At 35.4% G+C, this 13,204-nt stretch overlaps 1 protein-coding gene across 3 annotated transcripts in view; it reads left to right on the plus strand.

The window, feature by feature from the left end:
• Positions 1-260: 260 nt before the first annotated feature.
• The window catches only part of LOC121380547 (plexin domain-containing protein 2-like), a 69,061-nt gene continuing 56,117 nt past the window's right edge, over positions 261-13,204 (plus strand). For all 3 annotated transcript variants that reach the window (XM_041509403.1, XM_041509405.1, XM_041509404.1), the window contains exons 1-2: positions 261-383; positions 2,004-2,326. In XM_041509403.1, coding sequence (XP_041365337.1) covers positions 299-383; positions 2,004-2,326 — 408 coding nt within the window. In that variant the 5' untranslated portion in view covers positions 261-298. The remainder of the gene's footprint in view (positions 384-2,003; positions 2,327-13,204) is intronic.

The raw sequence follows: 13,204 nt of genomic DNA on the forward strand, positions 1-13,204 counted from the left end.
CTTTGAGCAGAAGATGTTCGATCCCTGATCCACCCGCCACCCCTCTGTGCACCCATGAGCACTTTTTTTTAATGTATTATTATAGCAAAAACAATGTACGCTGATTACACTAGCATCACTGCTGTTGTTTATGATAATTATTTGTTTATGATCATTATACTACATTAGGACTAGAAGCAAGTCACGTTTCAAGACTTGACAGTCATGACCCACATAGAGTGCACTGCTACCACTGCTTTTTCGGAAGTACACTGATGCGCAAACTCTTGGGAGGAATTAACTACAAAAGCTCAGAAACATGGCGAGCAAGCCAGTGGAAATGTTTTGCGTCAGTTGTTTTGTTATTCTGTTTGTTGTTGCGACTCATTCGGCAGGAAATACAGGTACTGTTTATTTTCGTATGGATAAATAAACTAGTGAATATAACTAGATTAATATATATATATATATTGAGATAATACGCAGAATGTTTAATAAACAGAAGTGAGTCGGTATTCCATTTCCTTGATTACCCAAGTTACCTGTATGACTATGATTGTATCACATTGACAATCGGTGTATGTTGTGATCATGTGGGTACGTCGTTACGCACTGTCAGCCAGACATAATTGATTAATGTATATGTATTACAACCTGCTTACTAACCTGTTTCTGATCAAATATAGAAGCAATAAATCATTAAAATTAAAATGTTTTTATGGGTTTTTTTTCTTTGGCGTAGTTTGCTTAGAACTTCTTTTTTTAAGATATTTTTTTTCTTCTGTAATTAGTGTAATGCCTTAAAATGTTTCAAGAACATATATTAAAATAATAGTACTCAGTATATTAAAAAAATAAATATATATATCTGTACTTTAATTTTTTCTAGGTACATGATCATGTAGGCCTACAGGTAGCCCGAGTACTCTGACTGTAAGAGAGCTAGACGGACATTTGGACATAAACACGCTCTCATTACAGTCAGAGACCAACCTATGTCTTTTTTTGGCAATTCCTGACTACCAAACGGTAGGCAACAAGTCCCGCTCTAATACCACAACAATCCTATGTTAGACGTCAAATACCTTTACATCAATCATTTTCGAGTTAAGTGATACAAAAAAATCCACATATTAATCACTAATACACATACTACAGAAAGAAACCCGACAGCACCCACATTCAGCTACGCTTCGTGACACTTCGTCGCAACAATTACAAAGCTCGGCGATCTATTTCGAGACTCGGCGATTCCGCCTTGTGCAGCAGTTACAGGGGTCATCTCATAAGAGGAGGCAGTACGTAGCACATACTTTTGCCGTATCCTGTCGATAACACCCCAAATGTATCCTTCAAATTCAAAATGGAATCAATAATGTGTAATTGTTTTGGTTTAATGACGTAATGAAATCCAAATTCATCCAAAACGGCATTAGCCAACTCTTCCATGTTGTAACTTCGCTTGATATGAGACGGCCCCTGTAACTGCTGCACAAGGCGGAATCGCCCAGTGCGCGATCACGTGGTCTACGTCTCGAAATAGATCGCCGAGCTTTGCAATTGTTGCGACGGAGTGTCACGAAGCGTAGCTGAATGTGGGTGCTGTCGGGTTTCTTTCTGTAGTATGTGTATTAGTGATTAATATGTGGATTTTTTTGTATCACTTAACTCGAAAATGATTGATGTAAAGGTATTTGACGTCTAACATAGGATTGTTGTGGTATTAGAGCAGGACTCGTTGCCTACCGTTTGGTAGTCAGGAATTGCCAAAAAAAGACATAGGTTGGTCTCTGACTGTAATGAGAGTGTGTTTATGTCCAAATGTCCGTCTAGCTCTCTTACAGTCAGAGTACTCGGGCTAGCCTACAGGGTGACGGTCGGGTTCCTATAATTTTTTGTTTTGTTTTTTTAAACCCACTTTTTCAAGTGAATTCCATGTTGTCTTGTAAATGAAATGCAATGTTCTGCTGGTGTATTTCCTATTAATACTCTGTGTTTAAAAACTGCTTTTAAACTGATTTCAGATGTCCTTATTTCTTACGATGTTCCACAGTCTTCACAGCTGGATGCCTTTGTGAGTGTGTTGGATTTGAAGTCTGTGCATAGTAATACCCGTTACCGACGAGCTGTGGATAACACTACAGGACAAGATACAAGTACGTCCACCCAAACTCCCCCCACCACTACTACTACAAAGGTGACTACTACAGTGCCAGTCACAACCACAGTGCCGACTACACAGACTACAAGCACCAAGCATCCTACAACTACAAGACTGACCACAACAGAGTCACTGGCAAAATCAAGGACCACTCAAGAATCGGTGACAAAGAAGAAAATTTTAATGGTAAATGTTATTATACTTAATAATTTTTAAAGCTGTAAATCATAAACGACTTTGAAGGTCAGATCTGTAGACCTGTAGTTTGTAATCAAGGATGAAAACTATTGTGGATGATAGGACATTTTTGTATTAATTAATGTTTTTGCTTCAAATAAAACAAAGCGTATATCAGGCCCTATTCTAGCGGACGAAATGAAGCCCTGGTGTTTTCGGCAAAAGTCTGCTCAAATGACAGAGTTACTAACAGTAGTGAGTAATCTGGACCAAATCCAATTTAAAAAACAAAATCACAGAACAATGCCAAAACATCCGACTTGTGTAGTGCCACGGCTCACATAACACCTTGTTGGTCTGTGGTTTTACTTTGGTGCCAGTCTGTACATCTGCACTAACCAGTCAAGCACTGTCTAGTTCTCAAACAAATTCATTTTGAACAGTAATGCTAGAAAATACTAGAGGCACTGATTTTCCGTTTCAGATTTTTCCCTTTTCCGTTTCATAATGTTACAAATTCCGGGTTTTTACCGTTTCAGTATTTAACAAATTCTGTTTTTGTTTCACTCACACACACACACATACACACACACCGCAATTAATTGCTGGTATAAAATAAATAAATATGCAATGAGGCAAAACACGGGAATTTAACTTGTGAATACGCCACGACACAAACTTTGGACATTTTCGGTTTTTATGATATGATTGGGAAAATAATTACAAACGATCACACTATAAACCACTTCCCTTGTATAATTTACAAAGCCTGGCATACAATATGCAATTACTGCATTCCTTTGTGAGATCGGAAATATGGCAATGCCGCAAATGTTAAAAATTAATAAGCAAACATAACATAATATATCTTTCACTTGAGTAAATATCGGACAATTTTAGCTCACAATGTTCGGTTTTTCCCGTTAAATCGCCGGGAATAAGCGAATAAAACACGAATGGTAAAACGTCTAGATACTCTACATTAAACATTTGGCATAACATACAAAGGTACTAGTGTCGTAGCGTAGCACAGGCAGATGTCGGTGTCCATAGTTTCTAGTAATTTTAATTAATCAAATGCGCTATTTAAAGTTAAATAATGTTTTGGAAAAAATCGGGAATTCCGTTTCAGATAGGTATTTCTGCTATTCTGTCCGCGATACCGCGATCGCGGAAAATCAGTGCCTCTAAATACTCATTAATATTTATTATTTTTGTAACAACATAATTATCATTTATTTAATTCTGAACATTACATTTTAATGAAAATATTTAATTGTTTTGCTTACATTTTATAATCAGAATTAGTATTTGATAATGAAATTTTAGTGTTTTCCCTAAAAATATGGCAAGGCATGGCATTTTCTCCATTTTCAGGGCACTTTTTTTTCATTAAGACCAATTTTTTTTAATTGAAATAAAAATAAATATAATTAATGTGCTTGCTTTATTAAATAAATGGTAAAATATATAACATGCATATTTTATTAATTAATAATATATTTTCTGAATGTTTTATAAAGGCAATTTTGGAATTAATTATTGAAAAAGGCTTGTTTAATCATAGGGCAACATGGTGCTGATTAAGGCAAGATGGCGCTACAGTATTGAGGCATGGTGCCGCACCATGCTATAACAAGAGTGTCTAACTCGGAATGAACGCGAAACATTTAATGATTATGAAATGTACCAATAAATGTTCACTTCGCCTATTTTATTGTACTTCTCCGGTTTCTTTTGGGAAGGGAGAAGTCACTTCTCCTACTTATTTAGTTCTAGATTAAGACCTGCATACATGTATCTTACACACTCACTTGATGTGCAGTCGGTTTGGGATCGATCTCCATCGGTGGGCCCATTGGCCTATTTCTCGAGCAAGTCATTGTTCCGGCCAATGCCCTACGACTGGTATATATCAAAGGGCATAATATGTGCTATTATCCTGTCTGTGGGATTGTGCATATAAAAGACCCCTTGATACTAATTGGAAAATGTAGCCGGTTTCCTGTCTAAGGCTAGATGTAAAAATTACCAACTGTTTGATTTCCAATAGCTGATGATTAATAAATCAATGTGCTCTAGTGGTGTCGTTAAACACAACAAACTTTAAACATGTATCTTACCATAATTTTACTCTGAAGTTAGCTATTGTGAATGTGGCACATGTATGTATATTCAGGGCTAGCTCTGGGTGAGCAAAATAATTCGCAAAATTGAAATTATTTTGCCAAAACTAAAATAAATTTCACCAACTGCTTTAAAAATTCCCAATTGGTGAATTTGATGAGTGCCAGAGCTAGCCCTGATATTGTATATCTTGTCATCATTCTGAACCATTTGTTTCATTTCATTTCAACTTATTTTCGTGCTTATATCCAATTAAGGTTCAAGCACGCTGTCTTGGGCTGTCTGTCCAGGACAGTGGGTTAGTTGTTTGTTGGTTAGTGAGAGAGAAGAGGGTGTAGTGGCCTTACACCTACCCATTGAGCACTTAAGAACTCGCTCTGGGTTAGAGCTGGTACCAGACTGCGAACCCTGTACCTACCAGCCTGTAGTCCGATGGCTTAACCACTACGCCACCGAGGCCGGTGAACCATTTGTTTGTATTTGCTGGGATGGCTGATGTGGAGTCACAGATTCAATTAAAAAATATATAAAATAAATAATTAAAATAACAGTCGGTAGTGTTAGAGATTAAAACATTTGGGCAGTATCCCAGTTGGGTACTTACATTTCAAAATCTGGTATCCCACCTGAGAATTTAGTATCCCACTTAAATGAAATTCATAAATAACATCATAACTAAACTTGGACGACACTGTTCTCATTCCCATTCTATTGCTACGCCGCAATCGAAATAGCGGAATTTGTGAAATTCACAATCAAACAGAATCAGCAAAAATATTTGCATCTATTTTTGAGTAATACTGACATAAATTAATATTTAGCAGTAATCTATGTGTTTCTGACATTACTAATGATAAACAGTGTTCTAGCTAGATATTTGATGGGGCAGGGCGCTAATTTAATTGTAGGGCATTTTTAACGCGTAAATCTTATTTTTGAGGCAAGTGCTGGATATGATCGAATTGTTTACATTTTTAAATATCATATGTGTAGGAATATCTATGCTTTTACAAAACGTTTTTGGAGGGAGGGGGACAATCATCTTCTAAACCCAGATTTATTATTCTTAAATTTGGATGTTTGATGAGACAGTACATTCATCGCAGTATACAATATTATTGTACTAATGTACTAAATATAGACACTATTGAAAAAAATCTCGTTCCAGCCAGTGCAACACGACTGGTATGTGCCGTGGTATGTGCTATCCTGTCTGTGGGATGGTGTATATAAACGATCCCTTGCTACCAATGGAAAAAAAAGTAGCGGGTTTGTCTCTAAATTTCTAAATTACTAAATGTTTGACATCCAACAGCCGATTATTAATAAATCAATATGCTCTAGTGGTGTCGTTAAATAAAATCAAACTTTAACTATTAAAATGTTTTACAAAAGGTTGGATCACCTAAAAAATCATATTATTTTTTTCTATTATATATAGTATTTATACCATTTAATATCATGCCCAAATGTAATTTAAAATAAATAAATGAAATAATTTAGCTGTTTTTAAATGCAGTGAGCAACTTTTTACAAAAATATCCGTATGTCAATTTTTTAATTTGTTTGTTCTTTTATTTCTTTATATTTATTTCTAATCATTTTCCTTTTTTTTTCATTTCTTGATTTCTTTTTTATTGCATGTCAAGGTCTAGATAGATTTCATTAAATAGCTTTTGCAGACATGCTTTTAACAAAACACAGTTATGCCTACATAGACCAAATAACCAGTGTTGCTAGTTTACTCTGTGCCATATTATAAAGATGCTATCAATATGTCATTGATAAGGACTACTGACATCAGTTAAAACTATATGTATCTTGGTCTGGGTATTTGCAAAGGTAAAAATTACTTTAAAAAATTTACTTCTGTCAAAGTTTATCATGATGGTCTACTTTCAACTAGGTGTTTGCTAGGTGGTGTGTGGTTATGAGCGTGACGGTATGAGGATTACTTCGCATTCAAGCTTTGTAAGACTGCCTGTCCGCTCGTCTGCAGTCATATCGACTAACAATAGAAGAAAAAAAACATACCACGTTACTGCTGTTGGCTTTCACAACTGTGGCCAAACAATGTATTGTCAAACGTTTTATAGTTGGGAATTCAGACTCGTAACAACACTGTACACACTTTGAGAGGAAAGCAAGATTTTGTATTTTTGTTTGACAATGAATTTGGGCAGGGCGGCGATAATCAGGGGAGGGGCGGAAACAAACACATCAGGGCGGCACAAAACGGGGGCAGGGCACAGCGTCCCTCTATTCATTGCTAGCTAGAACACTGATAAACCTACCTGTATCAATTTTCTGTAGCTATATGTGGAATCAATATCTCAAATAAAATTTGAAGGGAGGAAACATCCAACAAAAACAATAGCGACAATGGTTCCCAGTCTATTGCTACACTCTTACCCAGTCTTATTATTCCAGTGTAGCATTAGACTGGGTATGAGTTTGGGGAGATATTGTTACAGCATAGCATTAGACTAGGTACGAGCTCGAAAATATTGTTACTTAGATTCACCAATAAATGAAATCACGACTTTCATTGTTTCAGCGAAAAATAAAAATGCAGGATTAAATATGAAAAAACCAACAACATTATCTGGTATCCCCGGGATATTGGGATACCATTAATCTCGAACACTGGTCAGTTAGAAAAAGACAGATCGCCCATCAGAATTTGTACTTGCATTTGACGAGTGGGAAAGTACTTCTTGCACCCCTGCAATATCATATTATCAACCATCAGGGTTTATTACTGTAAATAATTCTGTAATATTACTATACAACCCCTGCAATTCCTCATGGCAATCGGCAATACTGTGGAGATTGCCGTGGAGTTTTTTATTCTCCGCAGAATTTTTTTCGCTGTGGACTATTAGATTTTTAGTTTCAAGATGTATTTTGTCCTTATTGTTAAAATAAAATATACTTCGTAAAAGTAAATATTAAAACAGTAACTGCACCGTAATTACTAAGTATGAATATTCGCTCCATCAGTCATGTTCGTAAATACATGTAAATTACCAGCATTTAGCGAGTTCCAACTAGGTCATTGAACTCTATTCACTGTTCATAACACATGTATTGCAGGGACCACTGGATATCATGGGTGTGGGGATGATGACGGCTTATTCATTGTTGAACCATGGCTATTGTGCAGTATGGGTGTTTCATTTTCAGTACATACCCTCTTATAAGTCACTTGAAGTGTTATGGTCGGTCTGATGATGATATATATTTCATAATTTATAGATGTACATATATGGAGATATGTATATTTGCCGATAGTTTAATAACATTTTCTCTGTCATTTATATTGAACAAATATACTAACTACCCTTTTCTGGTGCCGAGTGGTCTAAACCAAAAACAATCCCACAACTATACCTATTTATTTTGGTTTGGGAGGCAGGGAGCATTCTGTCTTGGTGATAGATTTCCTAATAGAAATTATGCTGTTATTAAAGAAATCTATTTTAATTTTGTATTGCATTAACTATATTCTAATACTTTGATGTACATATATTGAACTGGCACGTCACTGTGTACTGACTAAGCTGAATATGATAGATTGTCATCCCTTTACAATCCCATTGTTCTTGATCGTGCATGTTAACTGTAATGTCACTTTGGCAAACAAAACAAATAGGAAACTTTTCATTCAGATTTACTTACAACCAAGAGTTGAAAACATGTTATTGGTAAAATTGCTGTGGACACTATTTTTCAGACGCATTTTTTTTTGCCGTGGTTATTTTCTTAATTGCATGGTTGCTATCTGTTATGTCGATTGTCCCATTTAAAATCACAGAACTTACCAATCACATACTTACTAATTTAAAAGAAATTGTTGTACCTGAAATAGCCCACCAACGGCAATTTTGACCCTGAATACAACATTTTTTAATGAAGTTAATTTTGCAATAAGTAAATATGACTGAAAGGTTATTTTGCTGTATGTAGACATATTTCAAATGTTATATACTGGCAGATGATGTACACCAGGTAATGTACTTTTTGCCATCGTTGAGGAGCTTTACAGTGATGCTCCTGGCCTACAGCAATATATATCTCAACGACGGCCATTGTGCTGGTTAAGATCAAGTATCCATTTGTATGGTTAATACACAATAAAAGTTATATTTTATTTGAGCAATGAAAATATTTTATTTTTATCATTTCGCCACTCTCCGACAAAAACACCACTTATTTGGTGCCAAATATGTCATGTGATCAGAACGGTCAATCTGTCTTTTGTGTCCACTAACTCGTGTCTGATATTTTATCCTCAATTGCTGATTTAATTGGTCGTAACTGATGATTTTTACTTACTGTCATTTGTTTATTCAGCAATTCTTTATAAAATATTAAAAACTTAAAATGTTTTTGGTGCTATCACCACTTATAAGTGGTAGTGTTCATCATTAAAATAAAAAATTTGGGGTGCCAAATAATATATACACAGCCTTTACAAAAACAAAACTACTTTTCATCAGCTGGAGATATCAATGCAATCGATTCATTCAATGAAGATGGAAATAAAAAAGACAGAAAATGTTTATCCCACAGTAGGGAATCATGTAAAAAAAAAAAAGAAGATTTTTCAGATATCTTGAAATCTTTAGTAAAATAACAAATATTAAAACTTTAATCGGTTCAGCAAAACAAATACCCATGAATGTCAGACTGACAATATCTCCGTTTTAACCAATGGTACATAAAAGATGAGTGAGCTTGTACATTGTACCAACTTTTTTGTATCAGACATGTTGCCAAATGCGAGTAAAAATTCTGACAGATGAGTTTTAAAATGTAACTACCAGTTTGATGGGCGATCTGTCTTTTTCTGACTGACAATTTTTTTCCCCCAGCAAATCTGCGACTCCACATGCCAAAACTCGAAACCATTCAAACAAATGGTTAAAAAAGATGACGAAATACACAATACATGTAGTGCATTAATAATTTTGAACTATGCAAGCATAACATTCTGAAAACAAAGCCGGTCAGTACTGCCTAGAAAGAAGTAGGGCGATCTCGCCACCGGTTGAAATCGCCGTAAATTCCATATACTGCTGGGCGAAATCGCCGTACTATATATATCTAACTAAAGAGGAATTTTATGATTTAAAATGTTTATATTACTAACATTAATTACCTTATAAACTCATTGTGTGGATGTTTATATATTATTATTTTTTGTTTCTGTTTACTCCGCCCAACTTTTTGAGAAACCAATATCAAACCCAAAACATGCACTGAATAATAATAAGACAGAAAACAGACAGATGGAGTTTCAGTTTGAATTTTATTAATTTGTTACATTAATATGTTCTCAAACAATAAGTAAGTGTACAATTAAATGGTAAACAAAACGTCGGCGATCTCGCCCAACCTTGCTGATATGGAGTAAACTGAACAAAAGCAATGACAGAAAAAACTAAATCTTGGGAATAAAGAACAGTATCAAAACCAAAACATTAATTAAATATTAGTATAATAACCAATTTATTGTAATAAACAGTGACATTCCCGTCTGCTTATATGTATATAGAGTACGGCGATTTCGCCCAGCAGTATATGGAATTTACGGCGATCCCATCCGGGCGAGATCGACCGGTGGCGAAATCGCCGGACTCCCCTAGAAATGGCATATTTACAATGAAAGTATGTTATTGGTGTGTTCTGAATAGATGGTTTTGTTAAATACTTGCAGGTTGTCCCTTGAATATTGTAAATCTATATGAAAGAAATGTGAAAAACTTAGTCTTTTACCAGAATATTTCAAAATTTATTTTTTGTCAATCAAGGTTTGGGACTTGATTTCGTTTGCCATGTGATGTTGATCACTTACCAAGTGTCCTTAATAATGATTTTTTTTATTTAAATGCATATTTATCATTTGAAGTGAAGACTGTATATTATAATATTGTTAAACAGTAACATATTGTTATAGTCTGGCAGACTAGTAGAAATTCTGGCGGGTTATTAAATGTAGTTGGTTCTAGTCCAGCAGGCTAGTGACATATTTTCTATTTCTGCACCCGTTAGTTTGTAGTTTTCAAACATGTAGGTGTACAAAAGGCATGATAATAAGCAAGATACCAGTTTTATAATGAAAATTATTTCATTCAGGACATAAATTTTATAATAACTGGTATCAAGTTTGTTATTCTATTTATTACCCCAGCTATTTTTTGTCTAAAGGCCTTTATTTTAGATGCACATTTATGTATAGAAACGAGGTAAACCACTTTACACACTGTTCTGAGTATTGCTGTAACTTAGTATTTTAATCACGTTCACAGATAATTTTCAAAAACAAAATTTCTCTTTATTCTGCTAAAAATATATATAATGAATTGCATTAATATTATATTTTGTTATAAATTTAACACTAAAACAGTCGTGAATGCAAACTCTTTAAACTACCTGACATAATTTTGTGTGTTTGCGAAATCGTGATGATGTTATATTTAGTACTGACAAAGTTGATTGGTTACCACCAGTATCAAAGCAATGGATGTCTAACACAAGACTGCAGTCTTATAATGACATGCTTTCGTGTTTGTCTCGTCTTAATAAAGGGGTATCAAAGCAATGGATGTCTAACACAAGACTGCAGTCTTATAATGACATGCTTTCGTGTTTGTCTCGTCTTAATAAAGGGGTATCAAAGCAATGGATGTCTAACACAAGACTGCAGTCTTATAATGACATGCTTTCGTGTTTGTCTCGTCTTAATAAAGGGGTATCAAAGCAATGGATGTCTAACACAAGACTGCAGTCTTATAATGACATGCTTTCGTGTTTGTCTCGTCTTAATAAAGGGGTATCAAAGCAATGGATGTCTAACACAAGACTGCAGTCTTATAATGACATGCTTTCGTGTTTGTCTCGTCTTAATAAAGGGGTATCAAAGCAATGGATGTCTAACACAAGACTGCAGTCTTATAATGACATGCTTTCGTGTTTGTCTCGTCTTAATAAAGGGGTATCAAAGCAATGGATGTCTAACACAAGACTGCAGTCTTATAATGACATGCTTTCGTGTTTGTCTCGTCTTAATAAAGGGGTATCAAAGCAATGGATGTCTAACACAAGACTGCAGTCTTATAATGACATGCTTTCGTGTTTGTCTCGTCTTAATAAAGGGGTATCAAAGCAATGGATGTCTAACACAAGACTGCAGTCTTATAATGACATGCTTTCGTGTTTGTCTCGTCTTAATAAAGGGGTATCAAAGCAATGGATGTCTAACACAAGACTGCAGTCTTATAATGACATGCTTTCGTGTTTGTCTCGTCTTAATAAAGGGGTATCAAAGCAATGGATGTCTAACACAAGACTGCAGTCTTATAATGACATGCTTTCGTGTTTGTCTCGTCTTAATAAAGGGGTATCAAAGCAATGGATGTCTAACACAAGACTGCAGTCTTATAATGACATGCTTTCGTGTTTGTCTCGTCTTAATAAAGGGGTATCAAAGCAATGGATGTCTAACACAAGACTGCAGTCTTATAATGACATGCTTTCGTGTTTGTCTCGTCTTAATAAAGGGGTATCAAAGCAATGGATGTCTAACACAAGACTGCAGTCTTATAATGACATGCTTTCGTGTTTGTCTCGTCTTAATAAAGGGGTATCAAAGCAATGGATGTCTAACACAAGACTGCAGTCTTATAATGACATGCTTTCGTGTTTGTCTCGTCTTAATAAAGGGGTATCAAAGCAATGGATGTCTAACACAAGACTGCAGTCTTATAATGACATGCTTTCGTGTTTGTCTCGTCTTAATAAAGGGGTATCAAAGCAATGGATGTCTAACACAAGACTGCAGTCTTATAATGACATGCTTTCGTGTTTGTCTCGTCTTAATAAAGGGGTATCAAAGCAATGGATGTCTAACACAAGACTGCAGTCTTATAATGACATGCTTTCGTGTTTGTCTCGTCTTAATAAAGGGGTATCAAAGCAATGGATGTCTAACACAAGACTGCAGTCTTATAATGACATGCTTTCGTGTTTGTCTCGTCTTAATAAAGGGGTATCAAAGCAATGGATGTCTAACACAAGACTGCAGTCTTATAATGACATGCTTTCGTGTTTGTCTCGTCTTAATAAAGGGGTATCAAAGCAATGGATGTCTAACACAAGACTGCAGTCTTATAATGACATGCTTTCGTGTTTGTCTCGTCTTAATAAAGGGGTATCAAAGCAATGGATGTCTAACACAAGACTGCAGTCTTATAATGACATGCTTTCGTGTTTGTCTCGTCTTAATAAAGGGGTATCAAAGCAATGGATGTCTAACACAAGACTGCAGTCTTATAATGACATGCTTTCGTGTTTGTCTCGTCTTAATAAAGGGGTATCAAAGCAATGGATGTCTAACACAAGACTGCAGTCTTATAATGACATGCTTTCGTGTTTGTCTCGTCTTAATAAAGGGGTATCAAAGCAATGGATGTCTAACACAAGACTGCAGTCTTATAATGACATGCTTTCGTGTTTGTCTCGTCTTAATAAAGGGGTATCAAAGCAATGGATGTCTAACACAAGACTGCAGTCTTATAATGACATGCTTTCGTGTTTGTCTCGTCTTAATAAAGGGGTATCAAAGCAATGGATGTCTAACACAAGACTGCAGTCTTATAATGACATGCTTTCGTGTTTGTCTCGTCTTAATAAAGGGGTATCAAAGCAATGGATGTCTAACACAAGACTGCAGTCTTATAATGACATGCTTTCGTG

Source organism: Gigantopelta aegis, chromosome 9, assembly GCF_016097555.1.
Source record: "Gigantopelta aegis isolate Gae_Host chromosome 9, Gae_host_genome, whole genome shotgun sequence".
Classification (NCBI taxonomy): Eukaryota; Metazoa; Mollusca; class Gastropoda; order Neomphalida; family Peltospiridae; genus Gigantopelta; species Gigantopelta aegis.